At 42.9% G+C, this 23,145-nt stretch overlaps 1 protein-coding gene across 2 annotated transcripts; it reads left to right on the plus strand.

Moving 5' to 3' along the window:
• The first annotated feature begins 110 nt into the window (after window positions 1-110).
• On the plus strand, window positions 111-22,728 carry LOC118389950 (hypoxia up-regulated protein 1-like). Of its 2 annotated transcripts, none has more exons than XM_035779982.2 (24): window positions 111-270; window positions 3,208-3,277; window positions 3,722-3,815; window positions 4,160-4,238; window positions 4,998-5,152; window positions 5,464-5,540; window positions 5,652-5,833; window positions 6,054-6,169; window positions 6,361-6,547; window positions 6,643-6,777; window positions 8,415-8,497; window positions 15,740-15,872; window positions 16,591-16,778; window positions 17,428-17,566; window positions 17,782-17,839; window positions 17,934-18,010; window positions 18,126-18,284; window positions 18,531-18,802; window positions 19,071-19,158; window positions 19,263-19,519; window positions 20,025-20,109; window positions 20,330-20,585; window positions 20,799-20,909; window positions 21,123-22,728. In XM_035779982.2, exons 1-24 carry the CDS (start codon window positions 196-198, stop codon window positions 21,170-21,172), a joined length of 3,126 nt encoding a protein of 1,041 aa, XP_035635875.1. In that variant the 5' UTR covers window positions 111-195; the 3' UTR covers window positions 21,173-22,728. The 2 variants fall into 2 exon arrangements, with proteins under 2 accessions (XP_035635875.1, XP_035635876.1); XM_035779983.2 differs by having other exon boundaries at window positions 117-492.
• Window positions 22,729-23,145: the final 417 nt, after the last annotated feature.

The raw sequence follows: 23,145 nt of genomic DNA on the forward strand, positions 1-23,145 counted from the left end.
TACAACAGTGTTTTGACTACAACTACTAGTAGTCGCCGATAAAGTAGGTCACTTTAAGAAAATGTCGTTATATAATTCCCCCCCCCATCAATTGAACGTGGACCAATCACACATCGACAAAGATTTATTCTCGCCAGCCATCACTGCACGTGGACCTATCACTCTGCAGTACTTGGAACGTAGAAGGCAGGCTCTATGTGTCAGCGCTCTCCGAGCGGAACAACGACTCGAGTGGATCCAATGAGATCACGCCGCGTTCTGGGCCCTATGGTGAGAACAAGCCGGTGATATAGCAAGGGAAATCAATAAACCGTTATTAGTGTGGCTACGAAGAGATTTTCAGTCAATACATATAGCCAACAGTAAGAAACATACAACGCAAATAATACGAGATTGGAAGTTTTAGCTTGTTGCAAGTCGTGCTCTCATTTAGATATTTTTGTGTAAATCAGCCTGCTTTAAAAAAAACTCAACTGCTGCCGGCTCGAGAAGGTAAGGGTCTGCTCTGTCACTCCTCTCATAAATGTGCCTTGCTAGCTAAGTCATTGTTTTTCCATTCTTTATCTAACTGCAAATACTGTTGTTCATATGTTAATTGAAGCAGTAACTAGCGGTTATTTCCTAACAGCCTCATTTCAAATAAACTTACTAGGCTGGTTGAGATTTTTATTTAAGGTGTATAGTATTCTAGTTAACTATATGGCTTTTTTTTTTACCTAACCTAAGTTAGCTCGTTGAACCCGTTTCCAGAACCAAAGACTGCTTTGTTTTTTTAATGCTCAAGGCATCACCTGTTCTGGGCGTCCATAGTAGTACGTCAGTACTCTGATGGGACTAGAAGTTTCTACGCTCATGTATTTGAATAACTGCATGCTATATAGGCAATCAACAAGCTAATGGCTATTTGCCACTTGAGACCTTTGCTAGGCTATATCCTTCATTCCGTGAAGTGCCCTAGTCCGCAGCTAGAAAAAGTATTACTTCAATATGTCACCATGCTTCCTGACTCCATCAGCACTTCAATTGACAGTCACAGAACTAATCTACTCTGATTTGCTAAGTAGAATACTTTAAAGGTACTGTACAATTCATGCCACGTGTCAAATAAGTTCGTCGGTGGGATCAGGCCAATTAGATTGCGCGTTAAGATCAAAGGGCATGCTACTGTACCTTGACTGCACCTGGACAAGCTGGCACCTAGAGTTTGGAACTGTGATGTCTAAAGAACCATATGAGGTGCTGAAGAGTAATGGCAGATAATTGTAATATTCCTACATCTGCACTGGTGTTGAAAGAGGCTATTATAGGGGAAAGCAATATGGTGTATGCCCACCAGGCATTTGCTTTTACCTCCTCCTGTTCAACAGTGCAGGTGAAGGAATGGACACTCGGACCGGAGGGATCTTGAGATGCAATCGATTGTGCATTCAGATCCCTTTTTTTCCCCCACATTTTACTTTACAGCCTTATTCTAAAATTGAATATTGTTTCCCCTCTCAATCTACACAGAATACCCCATAATGACATGGCAAAAACGGATTTAGAAATGTTGGCAAATGTATTAAACTGATATCACATTTTACATAAGTATTCACACCCTTTACTCTGTACTTTGTCAAAGCACTTTTGGCAGCGATTACAGCCTCGAGTCTTGTTGGGGAGCGTCGCTGCACAGCTATTTTCAGGTCTCTCCAGAGATGTTCTATCGGGTTCAAGTATGGGCTCTGGCTAGGCCACTCAAGGACTTTGAGTCTTGTCCCGAAGTCACTCCTGCCTTGTCTTGGCTGTGCGCTTAGGGTCGTTGGAAGTTGTATCTTTGCCCCTCTCTGAGGTCCTGAGCTCTCTGGAGCAGGTTATCAATGATCTCTGTACTTTGCTTTGTTCATCTTTCCCTTGATCCTGATTATTCCCCCAGTCCATCGACACAACATGATGCTGCTACCACCACGCTTCACTGTAGGGATGGTGCCAGTTTTCCTCCAGACGTGACGCTTGGCATTCAGGCCAAAGAGTTCAATCTTGGTTTTATCCGAACCAGAGAATCTTATTTCTCATGTTCGGAGAGTCCTTTAGGTGCCTTTGACAGCCCATTCGGAGTTTGCCTAATGTGCCTTTTACTGAGTGGCTTCTGTCTGGCCACTCTACCAGAAAGCCCTGATTGGTGTTGTGCTGCAGAGATTGTTGTCCTTCTGAAAGGTTCTCCCATCACCGCAGAGGAACTCTAGAGGGCTGTCAGTGACCATTGAGTTCTTGGTCACATCCCTGAACAAGGCCCTTCTCCCCCGATTGCTCAGTTTGGCTGAGCAGCCAGCTCTCGGAAGAGTCTTGGTGATTCCAAACTTATTCCATTTAAGAATGATGGAGACCACTGTTTGTGGACTTTCGATGTTAAAGTTTTTGGTACCCTTCCAGATCTGTGCCTCGACACAATCCTGTCTCAGAGCTCTACGGACAATTCCTTCGACCTCATCATGGCTTTGTTTTTGCTGTGACATGCACTGTCAACTGTGAGACCTTATTTAGACAGGTGTGTGCCTTTCCAAATAATGTCCAATCATTTGAATTTACCACAGGTGGACTCCAATCATCAAGTTGTTAAACATTTCAAGGATGATCAATGGAAAAAGGATGCACCTGAGCTCAATTTCAAGTCTCATAGCAAAGGGTTTGAATAGTTATGTAAATAAGGTATTATTGTTTTTTAATTATAGGGTGTTGTGTAGAATAAGGGGGAAAATGTATTTAATATATTTTAGAATAAGGCTGTAATGTAACAATGTGGAAAAAGTAAAGGGCTCTGAATACTTTCACAAAGCACTGCATTTGCTTTGCTGCTTCTAGATCATGCAGCTGTCCTCACTATTTCCTTCCTGAAACAGCACACTTGTTTCCTATTTGCTTATATGCATTCAATAAAAAAATCTAACTTCTTGAGCATGTGTGACTGCACAGACTGGAAGGTTGTAGTAAAAAACGATATTTGATTTCCAAAGTTGACTTTTAAAACCAAGGACATTTGTAGCAAAGGGCTTTGTACATATAGAAGAGAATGTAACTTTGATAGATTCCTGAGTCGCCAAGAAGTTTGCTCCTTATGAGGTCTCACAATAGTGAACCAATTATTTATTCAGCACAGTTACCATGTCACCAGGGAGGCTGCTATTAGTGTTTGAAAATCAATGTCTTTGTTCTGCTTTGTGTGTACAGGTCACCATGAGGAGGAAGATGTTATGGGCTCTCTTCTGCCTTGTCCTGGCTCTGCTGCCTTCACAAATGGGTACTAACGCTGCACATGCTTATTCCATCCAAGACACCTGCCTGCATCAAGCACTGGCATATTTGCCTAACACCAAAATGCAAATTTCAACACATCTGAATGCCTCCATTTTGAGTGTGAGAATAAAATGGACACATGCAGAGATTTTAGTTAATCTACTCTACTGTGTCACTTCACAATATGATGCGCAGTTCATATTTGTACCTAATTACACAAGTTAATTTACTGATGCACGGGTGAATAATGATTTAATTTCAACTGACGCGAAGGACTTGTTGAATGTTTTGACATTATTTGCGCACATTGCCACCACACCACTGTAGCCAGTGAGAAACTATTGAAGCTAATCCTCTTTAGTATTGTCACACCTAAAATGTGTAATCACTTTGTTATTACAAAAGTACAGGTAATACAATAACCATACCCATTATTTTGTCCATACAGCCTCTGTAGCAGTCATGTCAGTTGACCTAGGCAGTGAGTGGATGAAAGTAGCGATAGTAAAACCTGGCGTGCCAATGGAGATTGCTTTAAACAAGTGAGTATTGCCTTTATTTCTAACCATATCACCATGGATTATTGACTTTGTGCTTTTAGATGGAAATCCCTACTCCATTTCATGTTTTTTTTTTTATGTATTCACAACTATTAACATCATTGTTGCTGATGTTTAATAAGATAACATACATTGTAAGGAACAATAGCTAACTTGGAAATAACTAAGTGGGTCTGTGCCATAACACATGCATGCCTATGAAAAGTGTGGAAAACGAAATTGGGTAACTGAACAGTTGGGAGAGGGAATGAAGTGTCAGTTAATGATAAAATGCATTCTCAAAGCTTCATGTTTCAATGGACTCTCTTTTCCTTTGTGTGGCACAGGGAGTCCAGGAGGAAAACTCCAATAGCCGTGTGTTTGAAAGAAAATGAGCGACTTTTTGGAGACGGTGCATTAGGAGTGGTAAGGCACTTTGCCGTGGTGGAAAAAGTACCCAATTGTCATACTTGAGTAAAAGTAAAGATGCCTTAATAGAAAATGACTCCAATAAAAGAAAGTCACCCAGTAAAATACTTCTTGAGTAAAAGTATTTGGTTTTAAATATACTTAAGTATCAAAGTTAATGTAATTGCAAAAATATACTTAAGTACAAAGTAAAAGTAGAAATCATTTCAAATTCCTTATATTAAACAAACCAGACTGCACCATTTTTGGGGTATTTTTTGTTTGTTTTTATTTCCGGATAGCCAGGGCTACTCCAACACTCAGACATAATTTACAAAGGTAGCGTGTGTGTGTGTAGTGCGGCCACCTGATCAGAGGCAGTAGGGATGACGAGAGATCTTCTCTTGATAAGTGTGTGAATCGGACCATTTTCTTGTCCTGCTAAGCATTCAAAATGTAACAAGTACTTATGGGTTAAGGGTTTGGAATAAAAAGTACATTTATTTTTTAAAGAATCTAGTAAAGTAAAAGTTGGCAAAATATAGTAGTAAAAATCTAATAAAGTACATATAACCCAAAAAAACAACTTAAGTAATACTTGAAAGTATGTTTTATTAAGTACATTTCACCACTGGCCCTTTGTCATAGGAACCTACCAGGTCACACATTTTAAAATGTATATCATACAGTTAGTACTCTGTATTTCCCTCTGGGGATCAATAGTTAATTAATTCATATCTACACTGACTTTGATTTGGAATTCTCTTTCATCCGCAGTCTGTGAAGAACCCCAAATTTGTCTATAGGTATCTTCAGAGCCTCTTAGGCAAGAAGCACAACAACCCACAGGTGGCGTTCTACCAGAAACGTTTCTCCGAGCACCAACTGGTGGAAGATGCGAGTCGGGGCACAGTTGTCTTTAGAAACTCGGAGTAAGTCTTATCTGATTTCCTATCATTGGTTCTCTTTTTCTTTTTCGTTTTAGCAGCAGATTGAGCCAAGTGATTCATTGTTCAAGTACTTTTGAAGAGTACAAATAATACTCAAGTCTATGAGCCATTGGTGATGAGGGGCAAAATGCTTACCCGAACACTTATCAGTTATTAGTGTATGACGTTCCTTTGCATACTGCCTAAATAACACATTACACAGCCTGTGACAATGTTATTGATCCAGTATGTCTTATGCTGTAGTTGTGGAATAGATTGCTTAGTTCTAATGCCTGCTCTCTGTTTTCCTACAGAGTAATGCAGTACTCTCCAGAGGAGCTCCTGGGCATGGTTTTGAACTATTCACGTGGACTGGCTCAGGACTTTGCAGGTTTGTATGTTCACTAGTAGTATGGGGAAAAGGTTTTCTCATTCAACATTTTATGTGTTGTATAATTATTTTGAAACCCCGCCTGACAATGTATTTTACTCTCGCTTACAGAGCAGCCCATCAAAGATGCAGTGATCACCGTCCCAGCCTTTTTCAATCAGGCAGAGCGTAGGGCGGTCCTGCAGGCCGCACAGATGGCAGGTGTTAAGGTTCTTCAGCTCATCAACGACAACACGGCGGTGGCGCTCAACTATGGTGTCTTCAGGAGGAAAGACATCAACAGCACAGCTCAGGTGCACCATCTAGGCTGCTTTTACATTTTGATTTTTTAAAATTATATTGAACTAGGTTGTTATATTCAGAACCAACTGGTAACTTTTTGAGCTTCATAAGTTGCTTCATGTGTAAGCAAAGTTGCTTAAGATGTCTCTTTCAACCTGTAACCTGTAATTGCATTAAAGTTGCTTTGTGTAACCCTAGTCTTATAGTCATGCCTGTTGTCTCCCTCTACAGAACATGATGTTCTATGACATGGGTTCAGGCAGCACGACGGCAACCATCGTCACATACCAGACGGTCAAGACCAAAGATTCTGGCACCCAGCCACAGCTCCAGATCCGAGGAGTAGGGTGAGACGAAAGGCCCTGTATATACACACACACACACACACACACACACAGGATGTTGGGGAAAGCACACACCTTAACCTCTACTCTGATCAATATGAAGTAATAGTTGTTGTTTTAAATTATGGTGGAGCTATGACAAGCACATTTCCCAAATGTTCCTAACCGAGCAGATGTTCTCCATCTCTGGCCAGGTTTGACCGCTCTCTGGGGGGCTTTGAGATGGATTTGCGGCTGCGGGACCACCTAGCCAAGCTGTTCAACGAGCAGAAGAAGACCAAGAAGGACGTGAGGGAGAACCACCGCGCCATGGCTAAGCTCCTCAAGGAGGCCCAGAGACTCAAGACTGTGCTGAGCGCCAATGCCGAATTCATGGCACAGGTGAAGGGACATGCTGCTCTGTCAGTTTCATTGTCACCATAGCGCTATACTGTAATCTAAACTAAATGTTCTCACTCTTGCTGTATGATGTTCAGGTGGAGGGGCTTCTAGATGAAATGGACTTCAAGGCCAAGGTGACCCGTGTGGAGTTTGAGGCCCTGTGTGCTGACCTGTTTGAGAGAGTGCCTGGACCCGTACAAGAGGCCCTTAGCTCTGCAGAGATGTCCCTGGTGAGTCACCATAGTTTGTTTATTCATTATTAACTAAATGGGAAAAAATGGACTGAAACAGGAAGGGACTCCTGTTGCAAAATTATTATTTTTTTTTAAAATTCCCATCGTGTGCCCTAATGAACATTTGATCTTATTGATCAATCACTGTATCTACCTCTTGGGGGAAACTGTCTTTTATGCATAAACAATGACGTAGACAAAAGCATAATTTGACCCACAAAAAAACACAGGAAAATTGGCAGTATCAAAAAGATCATTGTCGTTTCCCAATCCCCTGGGTCTGTGGAATGGCTACGCTCCTTAGGATTTTAAGAGAATGCATTATCTAATCACAATTGCATACCAGGGTCCAGGGCTCCAGACTGTAACCCTTTGACTTGGCTGTGCCAGTTAAATAATTATTGGTTACACTGGTGTGATCTGCACATGGTCACCTCAATCAAAACATCTTATTTTTGGGGGCAGATAAAACCATGAATTTGTTCAACAGTAAAGGGCTTTATCCTCATGATTTCTGTAATAGAAGTGGCTGTGCTGCCGCTGTGCCTGCCTGTTTCACTGAGGCCGGCTGCTGTGAGGTGCAAGCATCTCAAACTTTCTCTTCCCCCTCGTGTGCCCCTCCGTGAAACACAACTTTGGAAGCAACTTGTTGTCAATATTAAAGAGAGGAGGGTCTCTGCTTTCTGTAGAATAATTTATTCCTTAACAATCACTATTGAGCTCAAAGCACACGGTTTTACAATCACGATATCTCATATGGCTTTGAAATATGGAGCCTGCGAAATTGCGCATCAGCTACCGCGAGTGCACTAGTCCTTTTTAGGACATTACATTTACTGTTATATGAATACGTGGCTACTAGCAGTAGGTGTTATATTTAGTTAGAGATCTAGCTGTGTTTTTAGTTTTGTTGAATGAGGCCTAATTATAATATTGATGCACATAAAAAGGAAGGACAATTCATCTCTATTGAACTGAGAAATTCTGGCACCCTATTTTGAGAGTAAAATAGTCAAGTCTACCTAAAATTCATGACAATCACAGGAAAGGGGGATACCTAGTCAGTTGTACAACTGAAATGTATCTTCTGCATTTAACCCAACCCCTCTGATTCAGAGGTGTGGGGGGCTGGATTAGGTTGCATATCAAAGTATTTAGAATCATGCTTTCCTGCTTGGACATGTTAGCTATAACAACTTATTTGTATATCTCAGTAGTCTAGTACACTTAAGGCATTGTGAATGAATTGTATATTGACTTTATAAGATGACTCAAGTGTATTTTATTGTGTGAAACTGCTGAATTTTTTTGTTTGTTTTGTTCCTCAATTATGGGCTGGTGCCACGAACTAAAAAAGTGCCGCCAGGGAGAAATGTTAGTCTGGAGCCGTTAGAATCAAAAAATGAAGTAGGTTAGTTGATGTCTGTGTGACTAAAAAGTTGCACTTTGATATCGGTTTGATATGAAATTCCTATTTAATGTGGTGGAATGTTCAATGGAACAATATGTTAAACTCTGACATGTTTCAGCATGACAAGCCTTCAGGGATTTATAGATTGAACAAACACGTGTTATGTTAATGTTTGTTATTTGCAAATACTGTTTGTATATCTTCCAACATTGTCTTCTAACAGGATGAGATTGAGCAGGTGATCCTGGTGGGCGGCTCCACCCGAGTGCCTAAGGTGCAGGAGGTGCTGCTCAAATCCGTTGGGAAGTAAGTATGTCTCGTGCTGTTGCGGTGACCGTATTACCACCACACGGGCAGTTACATTCCACATGACTGTTTAGTCATGGTAATTAGGCTTCTCCAAGCTCTGATGCTGCTGCTGGTTATTAGTAGCCTACCGAACTTGCTAACTACCTGGTACTCATGCACCAAGTAGATGTCCTAACCGACTTTCCAAAACTATAGTTTGTTAACAAGAAATTTGTGGAGTGATTGAAAAACTAGTTTTAATGACTAACCTAAGTGTATGTAAACTTCCTACTTCAACTGTATGTGCATATATGACGTGTTTTTCCCCCCGCTGCCCCTATTTCGATGCAGGTGCATAATGGTCCATTCTAAATCAAAACAAATGTGATATATTATTTAGTAAATTAAGTCTGATGGGTTACAATAGTGATGGTATACAGTTGAAGTCGGAAGTTTACATACACTTAGGTTAGTATTTAAAACTAGTTTTTCAACCACTCCACAAATTTCTTGTAAACAAACTATAATTTTGGCAAGTCGTTTAGGACATCATGGGAAAATATTTTTAAAAATCAGCCAAGACCTCAGAAAATAAATTGTAGACCTCCACAATTCTGGTTCATCCTTGGGAGCTACTTCCAAATGCCTGAAGGTACCATGTTCATAAATACAAACAATAGTACACAAGTATAAACACCATGGGACCACTCAGCCGTCATCCCGCTCAGGAAGGAGACTCGTTCTGTCTCCTCGAGATGAACGTACTTTGGTGCAAAAAGTGCAAATCAATCCCAGAACAACAGCAAAAGGACCTTGTGAAGATGCTGGAGGAAACCGGTACAAAAGTATCTATATCCACACTAAAACGAGAAACCACTGCTCCAAAACGCCATAAAGCCAGAATACGTTTTGCAACTGCACATGGGGACAAAGATTGTACTTTTTTGGAGAAATGTCCTCTGGTCTGATGAAACAAAAATAGAACTGTTTGGCCATAATGACCATCGTTATGTTTGAAGGAAAAAGGGGGAGGCTTGCAAGCCGAAGAACACCATTCCAACCGTGAAGCACGGTGAATCATGGCATCGTTGTGGGGGTGCTTTGCTGCAGGAGCGACTGGTGGACTTCACAAAATAGATGGCATCATGTGAAAGGGGAAATTATGTGGATGTATTGAAGCAACAGAAGACATCACTCAGGAAGTTAATGCTTGGTCGCAAATGGGTCTTCCAATTGGACAATAACCCCAAGCATACTTCCAAAGTTGTGGCAAAATGTCTTAAGGATAACAAAGTCAAGGTATTGGAGTGGCCATCACAAAGCCCTGACCTCAATCCCATAGAACATTTGTGGGCAGAACTGAAAAGGCATGTATGAGTAAGGAGGCCTTACAATCCTGACTCAGTTACACCAGCTCTGTCAGGAGGAATGGGCCAACATTCACCCAGCTTTTTGTGGGAAGCTTGTGGAAGGCTACCCAAAATGTTTGGCCCAAGTTAAACAATTTAAAGGCAATGCTACCAAATACTGCTCGAGTGTATGTAAACTTCTGACCGACTGGGAATGTGATGGAAGAAATAAAAGCTTCTCTCTACTATTATTCTGACATTTCACATTCTTAAAATAAAGTGGTGATCCTAACTGACTTTTTACTAGGATTAAATTTCAGGAATTGTGGAAAACTGAGTTTAGTTGTATTTGGCTAAGGTGTATGTAAACTTCAACTGTATGTACCCCAATTTGGGGTGGAATCTCCTCTCAACACTACATCTCTGTTGCTAGGCAGGAAATGAAGTGGTGCGGGAAATAAACTGTTCCTCCCTTAATGTGACCTGACTTTTTAATACTGGTTTTAATAACAGTTCACAAATAACCAAGAAAGTCTGTATTAAATACATCCTACAAATGTTCTTACAAGGGGATTAACTCCTTGCTCGTCCTGCCCAACCGAGACCAAAATTCTGTGCTGCTTGAGCGGGTACAGGTGGGTCACTCGCAGCTTGTAAGCCTGAAAGGAGGACAACTATAGTGAGCGTGTCAAAAACCATAACTGACCATCCATATGTAATTTACTCTGGGTCAAGGAAGCATCAATATAGATCAGGAGAGACAAATGGGCATTTGCATGGAGTTAGGGATAGAGGAGACAATTACAAAGGCAATACACCTCATGGAGCCTAGCCCATTTTATTTATTTATTTTATTTTATTTCACCTTTATTTAACCAGGTAGGCTAGTTGAGAACAAGTTCTCATTTGCAACTGCGACCTGGCCAAGATAAAGCAAGCAGTGTGAACAGACAACACAGAGTTACACATGGAGTAAACAATTTAGCAAGTCAATAACACAGTAGAAAAAAATGGGCAGTCTATAACAATGTGTGCAAAAGGCATCCATATGTAATTTTGCAGATTAACACTGGAGTGATAAATGATCAGATGGGCATGTACAGGTAGAGATATTGGTGTGCAAAAAGAGCAGAAAAGTAAATAAATAAAAACAGTATAAAAAACAGTATGGGAATGAGGTATGAAAAAGAGCTATTTACCTATAGACTATGTACAGCTTCGGTTAGCTGCTCGGATAGCTGATGTTTGAAGTTGGTGAGGGAGATAAAAGTCTCCAACTTCAGCGATTTTCAATTCGTTCAGTCACAGGCAGCAATACTGGAACGCAGGCGGCCAAATGAGGTGTTGGCTTTAGGGATGATCAGTGAGATACACCTGCTGGAGCGCGTGCTACGGATGGGTGTTGCCATCGTGACCAGTGAACTGAGATAAGGCGGAGCTTTACCTAGCATGGACTTGTAAATGACCTGGAGCCAGTGGGTCTGGCGAATTGTAAGGGCCAGCCGCTAGAGCATACAAGTCGCAGTGGTGGGTGGTATAAGGTGAGTGACAAAACGGATGGCACTGTGATAGACTGCATCCAGTTTGCTGAGTAGAGTGTTGGAAGCCATAGATGACATCGCCGAAGTAGGATTAGGATGTCAGTTTTACTAGGGTAAGCTTGGCAGCGTGAGTGAAGGATGCTTTGTTGCGGAATGAAAGCCGACTCTGGATTTGATTTTTGATTGGAGATGTTTGATGTGAGTCTGGAAGGAGAGTTTGCAGAGCCAGACACCTAGGTACTTATAGATGTCCACATATTCAAGGTTGGAACCATCCAGGGTGGTGATGCTAGTCGGGCATGCGGGTAAGCCATCGGTTGAAAAGCATGCATTTGGTTTTACTCGCGTTTAAGAGCAGTTGGAGGCCACGGAAGGAGTGCTGTATGGCATTGAAGCTCGTTTGGATAGCACATCCAATGACGGGCCGAAAGTATATAGAATTTCACCTGCGTAAAATGAATCGCCCGCAGCAAGAGCAACATCATTGATATATACAGAGAAAGACCAATTTTAGAATAAAAGCATTCTGATTTGACACACTGAAAAAGTGGTTTCCGAAAAACCGAGGCTGTTGAGTCTGCCGATAAGAATTTGGTGATTGACAGAGTCGAAAGCCTTGGTGAGGTCGATGAAGACGGCTGCACAGTACTGTCTTTTATCGATGGCGGTTATGATATCATTTAGTACCTTGAGTGTGGCTGAGGTGCACCCGTGCCTCGGAAACCAGATGCACAGCGCACGGTGGGATTCGAATGGTCAGTGACCTGTTTGTTGACTTGGCTTTGAAGACCTTAGATAGGCAGGGCAGGATGGATATGGTCTATAGCAGTTTGGGTCCAAGGGGGATGACTGCGGCAGCTTTCAATGGGGATCTCCGATATGAAAAGAGGTTGAACAGGCTGGTAATAGGGGTTGCGACAATGGCGGCAGATAGTTTCAGAAATAGCGGGTACGGGTCCAGGTTTTGCAGCTCTTTTCTGCTATCTGGATTTGGGTAAAGGAGAAGGCTTGGGTGAGGAACTACGGGGCGGAGCTGTTGGCGAGGTTGGAGTAGCCAGGCGGAAGGCATGGCCAGCCGTTGAGAAGTGCTTATTGAAGTTTTCGATAATCATGGATTTAGACCGTGTTTCCTGCCTCAGTGCAGTGGGCAGCTGGGAGGAGGTGCTCTTGTTCTCCATGGACTTCACAGTGTCCCAGAACTTTTGGAGTTGGAGCTACAGGATGCAAACTTTTGCCTGAAGAAGCTGGCCTTAGCTTTCCTGACTGACTGCGTGTATTGGTTCCTGACTTCCCTGAACAGTTGCATATCACGGGGCTATTCGATGCTATTGCAACAGGATGTTTTTGTGCTGGTCGAGGGCAGTCAGGTCTGGAAGTGAACCAAGGGCTGTATCTGTTCTTGGTTCTGCATTTTTGAACGGAGCATGCTTATCCAAAATGGTGAGGAAGTTACTTTTAAAGAATGACCAGGCATCCTCAACTGACGGGATGAGGTCAATGTCCTTCCAGGATACACGGGCCAGGTCGATTAGAAAGGCCTGCTCACAGAAGTGTTTTAGGGAGCGTTTGACAGTGATGAGGGGTGGTCGTTTGACTGCGGCTCCGTGGCGGATACAGGCGATGAGGCAGTGATCGCTGAGATCCTGGTTGAAGACAGCGGAGGTATATTTGGAGGGCCAGTTGGTCAGGATGTCTATGAGGTGCCCTTGTTTACAGAGTTAGGGTCATGATGATTTGCGTGAGATTGAGGGTTTTGAATGACACATATCAATTTTCACAGTCTGCTGCCTCAGTTTGTATGATGGCAATTTGCATATACTCCAGAATGTTATGAAGAGTGATCAGATGAATTGCAATTAATTGCAAAGTCCCTCTGCCATGCAAATGAACTGAATCCCCAAAAAACATTTCTACTGCATTTCAGCCCTGCCACAAAAGGACCAGCTGACATGTCAGTGATTCTCTCGTTAACACAGGTATGAGTTGACGAGGACAAGGCTGGAGATCACTCTGTTATGCTGATTGACGCTTCCAGTCTGTTATTTGAACTCAAAAGGAGGGTGGAGCTTGGAATCATTGTTCTTCCTCTGCCAACCATGGTTACCTGCAAGGAAACACGTGCCGTCATCATTGCTTTGCACAAAAAGGGCTTCACAGGCAAGGATATTGCTGCCAGTAAGATTGCACCTAAACCAAACATTTTATCAGATCATCAAGCACTTCAAGGAGAGCGTTTCAATTGTTGTGAAGAAGGCTTCAGGGTGCCCAAAAAAGTCCAGCAAGTGCCAGGACCGTCTCCTAAAGTTGATTCAGCTGCGGGATCGGGGCACCACCAGTACAGAGCTTGCTCAGGAATGGCAGCAGGCAGGTGTGAGTGCATTGGCACGCACAGTGAGGCAAAGACTTTGAGGATGGCCTATTGTCAAGAATGGCAGCAAAGAAGCTACTTCTCTCCAGGAAAAACATCAGGGACAGACTGATATTCTGCAAACGGTACAGGGATTGGACTGCTGAGGACTGGGGTAAAGTCATTTCCTCCGATGAATCCCCTGTCCGGAAAAAAGCTTGTCCAGAGAAGACGAGGTGAGCTCTACCATCAGTCCTGTGTCATGCCAACAGTAAAGCATCCTGAGACCATTCATGTGTGGGGTTGCTTCTCAGCCAAGGGAGTGGGCTCACTCACAATTTTGCCTAAGAACAGAGCCATGAATAAAGCATGGTACCAACACATCCTCGGAGAGCAACTTCTCCCAACCATACAGGAACAGTTTGATGATGAACAATGCCTTTTCAGCATGATGGTGCACCTTGCCATAAGGCAAAAGTGATAACTAAGTGCCTCGGGGAACAAAACATCAATATTTTGGGTCCATGGCCAGGAAACTCCCCAGACCTTAACCCCATTGAGAACTTGTGGTCAATCCTCAAGAGGTGGGTGTAAAAACAAAAACCCACAAATTCTGACAAACTCCAAGCATTGATTATGCAAGAATGGGCTGGCATCAGTCAGGATGTGGCCCAGAAGTTAATTGACAGCATGCCATGGCGGATTGCAGAGGTCCTGAAAAAGAAGGGTCCACACTGCAAATATTGACTTCTTTGCATCAACTTCATGTAATTGTCAAAAGCCCTTGACCCTTATGAGATGCTTGTAATTATACTTCAGTATTCCATAGTAACAACATCTGACAAAAATATCTAAAGACACTGAAACGGCAAACTTTCAAAGTTAATATTTGTCACTCAACTTTTGGCCACGACTGTAGATAGACATAGGCTAGTGCTTTTGCTGTTCGTTAGGCCTATTCTTGTTAGCTGACAAAATAAATGTGGACAATTTCTTCCAATATCTTCAATATGCACCTCGGAATTGGATAAGGACACGCGCAGTTGCGTGCCCGAGAGGTGTCTTTTAATTTGTAGCCTGTGAGGGGAAAAACCTGATCACGTGACAGAGCCATGTGAGTGAGAGGGCTTCCGATCGGCCGTAATCATCATTAGAACCTCATCATGCAGCCTCACAATGTCTTAAAAAATCTAAACATACAGCCCAATGTTTGTAAAACAACTAAAGTTACTCTAAATTAAGCATGTAGGAGTACCTATTTCTTTGATAACCGCTCAACACAGAATAGCCACATGAGCACTCCCTCAAATCAAATTTTATTCAGCTTTGTTCAATTGTATTCTTCATACTATAAAATAATGCCACGGCATTATAAGCAAATCGTGTCTGCTAAATGAACTAATGTAGCACACAGCCATTTGGCATTGCTCAAGGACAACTCAGAGTATTCTATTTTCTTCTGAAATACACTATTTTCCAACGTCTTCTCATTGACTCATTAAGGCCAAGCTCCCGTGCAGCAGCTCTATTTCCTTTTCCAACAGCCAGATTTATCGCCTTCAACTTGAAAGCTGCATCATATGCATTTCTCCATGTCTTTGCCATGATGAGGGTGACACAATTACTACCGTAATCAGAATGATGGGAAGTTTGAGCGCGCTCGATTTACGTCACATTATGTGACGGTGCTCAGTTTTGTTTTTTTTTTGCCGGCATGAATCTTGTGAAAGTGGGAAAAATCCATAAATTAGCCGCGTCATTGTATAAACCGCGAGGTTCAAAGTGTGGGAATAAAGTAGCGGCTTATAGTTCGGAAATAACGGTATATTACATGGATTTATTAGACTGAAGATTAGTTCACGTACGCTTGATATGCCTTACATCCACAGAATTTGACTGCTTTTGAGGTATGACAATGTCTCTGGCCAACCTTGTTTTTGGAGTGAACTATCACTTTGAATAAACAAGATATCTGCATGACATTGACCTGTGTGTGTGTGTGTGTGTGTGTGTGTGTGTGTAGAGAGGAGCTGGGAAAGAACATCAATGCAGACGAGGCTGCAGCTATGGGTGCTGTGTACCAGGCCGCTGCCCTCAGCAAGGCCTTTAAAGTTAAACCCTTCCTGGTCAAGGAGGCAGCTGTTTTCCCCATCCAGGTAACACAGCTCATTCTTTAACATTGAACCCCGTCCCTTTTTAAAAATAATTCCATTACCATCCATCCATTCCTTTTAGAGGAGACGAAACCCCAAAAGTTGTCTATTGTCAAGCCTCCCGAGTGGCACAGCGGTCTAAGGCACTGCATCACTGTGCTAGCTGTGTCACTACAGATCCTGGTTTGATACCAGGCTGTGTTGTATGTGACCGGGAGAACCATGAAGCAACACACAATTTGGCCCCGTCTGGGATAGGGGAGGGTTTGGCCAGTTGGGATGTCCTTGTCCCATCGCGCTCTAGCGGCGACTCCTTGTGGCGGCCGGGCGCATTCAGACTTTGGTCGCCAGCTGTACGCCGTTTCCTCCAACCCATTGGTGTTGCTGGCTTTCAGGTTAAGCATGCATTGTGTCAAGAAGCAGTGCGGCTTGGCGGGGTCGTGTTTCGGAAGACGCACGGTTCTCGACCTTCGCCTATCCGAGTGCATACTGGAGTTGCAACGATGGGACAAGACAGTAACTACCACTTGGATATTGCGAAATGGGGGTGTATTAGGGGTTAAAAAAATATATTTAAAAAATGGTTAAGATGGGTCCACATCCCACGCCATCAGTTATGTAAGTTCAGCTATACACCTCCACCCAAAATGAATGGAAAAGCTTAGCACCACAACTCTATCATACGGTGCTCATCTTTTCATTCATCGCTCTCATTCTCCAGGTGGAGTTCACCAGGGAGACGGAGGATGAGGATGGCTCCAGGAGCCTGAAACACAACAAACGTATCCTGTTCCAGAGGATGGCCCCCTACCCCCAGCGCAAGGTCATCACCTTCAACCGCTACACTGATGACTTTGCCTTTGACATCAACTATGGAGACCTCAGCTTCTTGGGCCAAAATGACCTCAGGTGAGCACCTCTCCAATAAAGATGGGTTTAATTGGTAGGAACTTGGGGCTGTTTTCCTGGACACAGATTAATTAAATAGGTTCTCCATTGAGCATGTTTTTTTCCCCCCAGGAGTTGGTTTAATCTGTGTCCAGGAAACTGGCACATAGACTTAGCCCACTCTGTGTGAAACAACACGGCAAAACAGTAGAGATGTAACGATTCACTGACGCTTATCAGAATCGGGTTTAAATGTTAAGATACGAGTGCATTGGTCCACAGAGCACAAACCAATCCAAATGTAGCATGAATCGGTCCAAAAATCTATTGTTTAAGCCTCCCTCAGTGCCTTCTGTGATGGAGGGTCAGACAGAAAGCACAGAGCGCAGGTGTCGTTGATTTTCTCTGGTTGCGCATGATTGGATCAGGGTGATGTCAGTCACAACACTGCAGCACCTCTCCCAAGGAAAATTCTGGGAAATTAAGGATATACTATACTGTAACAGCATTAGTTTGCCGTTGGCTATTAGCCAATTCTATTAGGGCTAAGAGGACAAATACAGTTTTGAATTGTAACAAATCAAATAAACAGCCATAACACAACCTTATGTTGCATCTGATTTTAAATGTCCACCTCACTACTTATTTTTCTCTTCCTTTCCTCCGCCAGTGTGTTTGGCTCTCTCAACCTGACCACAGTGCAGCTGTCTGGGGTGAGCAGCAGCTTTCAGAAGCACATGGATGCTGAGTCCAAGGGCATTAAGGCCCACTTCAACATGGATGAGAGTGGCATGCTCCTCCTGGACCGGGTCAGTACTATAGAATTACTTATAGAATGTGAATGATGTGATCTATATGGTCAGTGCACCCCTCTGATGCTTATGGAGCTCCTCTCTGGAAGTACAATAAAATCTCAGATACAGAATTTATCAGACTTAACTTTTTTAAAGATGGTTGCAAAATACATGTAAATAATTTTATTTTGGTGATCTATTGCTTTAATAGTTATTTTTTAATTTTTTAGGTGGAGTCTGTCTTTGAGACCATTGTAGAGGAGAAGGATGAGGAATCAACTCTGACAAGTGGGTTTTATGTAATCAATTGACATCTGATTTCCCCCCATTAGTCAGTCATAGTCTCTTCCATGTCTGAATTCTGGCTCTTTTGATTTGTCAGAACTAGGAAATACCATTTCCAGCCTGTTTGGAGGGGGATCCTCAGAGCCCAATGCAAATGTGACGGAACCAGTTCAGGTAATCCTTTCCTCAGTCCCCATCCTAATGTAACATGCTCCAGAGTCCCTCTCCTTCACACTAGTTCATTGCTGTCTAACACTCCCTGCCTCTCCCCTATTGTTTCTGTGCCCAGGATGACGAGGAGGTTCCTTCAGAGTCTGGGAAGGAGCAGAGCAAGAAGGAGGCTGCTCCCCAGGAAGAGAAGCAGGAGCCTGGGGAGAAACAGGAGGAGGTGGTCCCAACCCAAGAGAAGACTAAGGGAGAGGCATTGGACAGCAAGGCTGACCCTCAGGTAAGCACTCGGCTCAGTTGGAGACCACATGAACACCGGGACGCTCAGCCCTGGGGTGTATTCAGTGCTTTCGTGTTTAATGAACATTTTGAAACTTAACGTTTTGTATGAAGCATTTGGTTACAGGATGTTGTCAGTAAAGCATACACCTCACATGAATGAGTTTTACCTCGTTCTGTTTGAATTGGACATTAAATAACTAAGTGTCATTACCATTATGTAAATTAATCATCTTTCTCTGAAAAGGAGGGAGGAAAAAATGGAGTGGAGGAGGAGGAGGCGGCGGCGAAGGAGGCGGCGGAGGAGAAGGAGGCGGCGGAGGAGAAAGAGGAGGAGAAGGAGGCGGCGAAGGAGGCAGAGGAGAAGGAGGAGGAGAAGGCGGCGGGGAAGGACGCAGCGGCGGCGAAGAAAGCCAAGCCTCAGAAGAGAACTAAGTTCTCTGAAGATGTCTCAGTGGAGCTCCAAGTGAACGACATTCTTAACCCTAGCTTGGAAGCTATCGCCTCCTCAAACAAGAAGTATGTTGTGCTATCTTTCCTTCTGACATTTTTGGAGGCTTCAAATGTGCAGGGTGGGGAAGTTAAACGTAGATTTTTTAAATCTATAATGATATTCATGTAGCATCCTGACTTGGTTCAAAACCTAGCAACTTCGCCAGAGGTTTTGGATCTCTTGGTGTAATGGTTAAGTTGTTTGACAGACTGATAGATCCAGGTTCGAGCCCCAGCAACCTCCAACCTCCAAATTGACTGCAATAATGTTTTTGATTTCCTCTTGACCTGACAGGCTCCAAGACCTGACTGATAGAGACCTGGAGAAGCAGGAGAGGGAGAAGACCCTGAACAGCCTTGAGGCATTCATTTTTGAGACCCAGGTTAGAACAGCACAACACCAGTATGCCCCCCCCCATAGGTGTGTGTATATAACCCACTTCTTGCAGCTGTCTAATTCCCCCCTTTTCCTCTCCTTCCTCCTAAGGACAAGATGTACCAGGAAGAGTACCAGGCGGTGGTGTCAGAGGAGGAGAAGGAGACCATCATGACCAAGCTGAGTGAGGCGTCGGCCTGGATGGATGAGGATGGCTACTCTGCAGTCACCAAGGAGCTGTGGGAAAAGCTGCAGGAGCTCAGGAAACTGTGCAAGGCCATGTTCTTCCGTGTGGAGGAGCGCAGGAAGTGGCCCGACCACCTGGCCGCCCTGGAGAGCATGCTCAACCACTCCAGCTTCTTCCTCAGGTGGGTCCCGACAGCTCTAGGATCAGCTTCCCCAATCCTAACCTTAACCATTAGTAGGGAAAATGCTAAACGGATTTTACCAGTTAAGTTGACTGGGAACACATTCTCTTTTACAGAAATGACCTGGGCGGGAAGAGTTACAAGGGGAGGGGATGAATGAGCCAATTGGAAGTTGTAGATTATGTGGCCATGATGGTATGAGGGCCAGATTGGGAATTTACCCAGTACACTAGGGTTAACACCCCTACTCTTACGATAAGGTGCCATTGGATCTTTAGTGACCCCAAAGAATCGGGACACCGTTTTAACATCCCATCCTAAAGATGGCACCCGTCCCTTTCACGGCCCTGGGGCATTGGGATCTCCTTAGAACCCCCCCACTGGCCATCTTACGCCACTTCCAGCAGCATCGAGTTTCCCATCCAGGGAGCGACCAGAACCAACTCTGCTTAGCTTCAGAGGTGACATTTACAATGCATCCATTTGACATGTTTTTTTCCTCAAGGAGCGTCAAACTAACACCAGAGGACGACCAAATCTTCACCGAAGTGGAGCTGAAGACGTTAGACAGAGTCATCAACGAGACCATTGTATGTGTGATTCATAAACTTCTATTTGTTTTACTCATTGATACCTTTGCCAAGATTTTGTTTTGATGGACCATTACCTCAAGAATTCAAAATTACTCAAATATGAGATGTGGTTCACATGGTTATTGTCCCTCGTTTGTCATCAATGTGGAACAAAGAAACCTTTTTATTATTGTTATTTGTTCATGTTTACCCCCCAACACCTCCCCCTCTTCTACAGACGTGGAAGAACGACACAGTGGCCGAGCAGGAGAAGCGTTCTCCCACAGAGCGGCCCGTGCTGCTGTCCAAAGACATAGAGTCCAAGCTGTCTCTGCTGGACCGCGAGGTCCACTACCTGCTGAACAAGGCCAAGTTTGCCAAGCCCAGGGCCAAGGCCAAGGCCAACAGCACCGCCTCAGAGAGCAGCAGCAAGGCCAACAGCAGCAAAACAGAGGAGAAAGTCATACCTCCCAAGGAGGAGACTAAAGACAAAGGTCAGAGAGAGTGGGGAAAACCCAACCCATTTCTGTTATGGCTTTATATATAGGGAGGGTCATGTTCAACAGGCCACACCTTAGCAAAATGCTTTGAAACAGGAAATCATGTAATCACGTGTGCAATAACTTGTCAAAGATCCCTTTTCGACAAAAATGTAATCACCGATCAGACCCATCTTTTCATTGGTGGGATTTGTTTTCATTTGACAGAAGCCACTACGGTGGTGCAGCCAGAAGAGGAACCGCCCACCAAAGAGCCCACTGGACAGAACACAGATTCGTCCAGCCAATCGCAGCCTAAAGATGAAACTGCAAGTACAGGTACGTCTGCCGAAGCAACTATCCTTTTGCATGTGCAAATTGGCACCCAGGTGTCTTACAATTTGTCGCTACACAAGTGGGAATCTAATGGAAAGGAATAGAATTTGGCATTCCATTCAAGGTGGCGCAACTATGATAGTATAAAACCTTTTCAAAGTAATATGTTGTACTGTTATATACTAGAGTATAATATTGAATCCTCTTCATTTTCAGAATCAACAGAGAAAGACAAGTCAGAAAAGCATGTAGGGGATGAGTTATAACAGCTGGAACTGAGAAGATTTAATTGTATTTATTGACAATGTTTAATTGTTCCAGTTTCCTCCATTTTTTTTTTCTTTTTTTTAGGGGGGGGGGTTGTTTTTCCACCCATATGTTGAAAACCAGAAAGACATTGGATCAGCTCAGACACCTTAATCCCCCTCCTTTCTCAATTTCTGTTGATCTTTATGCCCCTTGTTGATCTTTATACATCTCTCCTCTCACTGACATGGTGAGCAAGGAGCACTTACGAAGTCTGGAATAACCAGTGAATGAACTGAACCCAAGACCTCAAGTTTCTATTCTACCCTTAAGGTTTAGGCATACTTTCCTGCATGCAAACAACCTTATTTTGACCACTATAATTTCCCTGCATAGAACAGAACAAATACCTGATACAAAATGTTTTGTTTTGGAAGGACCATTAATAACAGGACTCAATGTTTCCTCCCCTGCAAAATGCAGCTTTTGTCATATTCTGTAATCAAAAAAGGTTGTGACTTCTCCTCTCAAGCACGGTTATCCTCAGATCTGTGTTTTCTTCGGGAAAATCTTGCTTTCATTCACTTTTAATGTGTTTTCTGTCTGTTTGAGAAAGATCTCATTGGGATTGAACTAGCTAATGTATACACACACCTCTTGGCAAATGGAATGGTGTTTCAGTTGTCTTTTGAATATTGAATTCCTCGCTTAATGCCTTGTATTGTCGCTGAGAAAATGCAAAACAATCGTGGTGTGTATTCCATACACCATGAGGGAAATTATCATCAAAATATGATTGACATTGACAACCATCCACTGTGTTCATGTGTAAAATCCATATTTTGTTTTTCAGAACCCTCTCTCCATGTTCTAATTAGCGTTGTTCTTTCTGAAAATTCATAACTGACTTAGGATGAGGGGGAAAAAACATGTTACATTGAATGACAGTTATCTTTTGATATGCAATACTTATGTGCAGTCTATAAATTGTACTCAATACAGATAGTTCAGTAAACTTCAATCACCAAGGGGCTGTCATGGGCAATAGTGGGAAAACATTGTTGCAATGGAGTGAAATGGCACATGATCGTATTCTGTTGCATAACGTTTTGTTACGATGTGCCCTACTGAACACTACCCTTGTGTTTGTATGGATGCCAGTATGAATTTGAGGATTGCTCGACTTGTTGCACTGCCTGAAAAATAAGCAGATATTGTCCATGTTTCAAGCTGCTTGAACCTCTAGCAGAGGAGTTTCACTGGGTAAATCAACGTTTCCACTTAATTTCAAATAAATTAAGTGATGTTGAACCAATGTGGAATAGACGTTGAATTGACGTTTGTACCCAGTGGGATGATTTCTGCTCTTTGCGTCACTTCGGATGGTTTGCGGGGGGGAATAAATGGGAAGGGAGATGCCAACGTTTTTGTTTCTAAACTTTTAATTAATGTTTTTTTAAGACTTTTTTTTTTCTTCTTCTTCTACTGAAATGATGGCTGGATGAACAGTGGCATGTGTATTTATTCCCTCATCCATGTCTTTAAAAAAATAAAGTGTCTACAAATACACATTCAACGGTACCATTGTAACTTTGGGCTAGGGTCCATTCTGTAATCAGGTAATGGTTTCGCTCCAATTCATTGAGTTTAAATTCCACAACGGCCTGTTTGAATGTGTAATTGTCTGGTAGTCTGAGGCTAGAGAACTTCAAGAGCAGTAGGACAGATTATGAAACATCATGGAAAAACAGGCCCTTTATTATATTTTACTTTTAAAAACTTTATCGAGTGGTTTTATACACCAGTATTTGTAAAGACTGGGAAATTGAAAGACAGGTTATAGAAAATTTGCATTTAAACATGATTTGATGGACAGCATCGAAGAAGCCCTTGAAACTAATACACCAAAATAGGTAGTCATGTTTGATTTGACAATTTGGATTATGATAATAGATATGGAATAGCATCCATTTATACTTGACCTTACCCCCAG

The sequence above is a fragment of the Oncorhynchus keta genome, chromosome 11 (genome assembly GCF_023373465.1).
Source record: "Oncorhynchus keta strain PuntledgeMale-10-30-2019 chromosome 11, Oket_V2, whole genome shotgun sequence".
In the NCBI taxonomy this organism is placed as follows: Eukaryota; Metazoa; Chordata; class Actinopteri; order Salmoniformes; family Salmonidae; genus Oncorhynchus; species Oncorhynchus keta.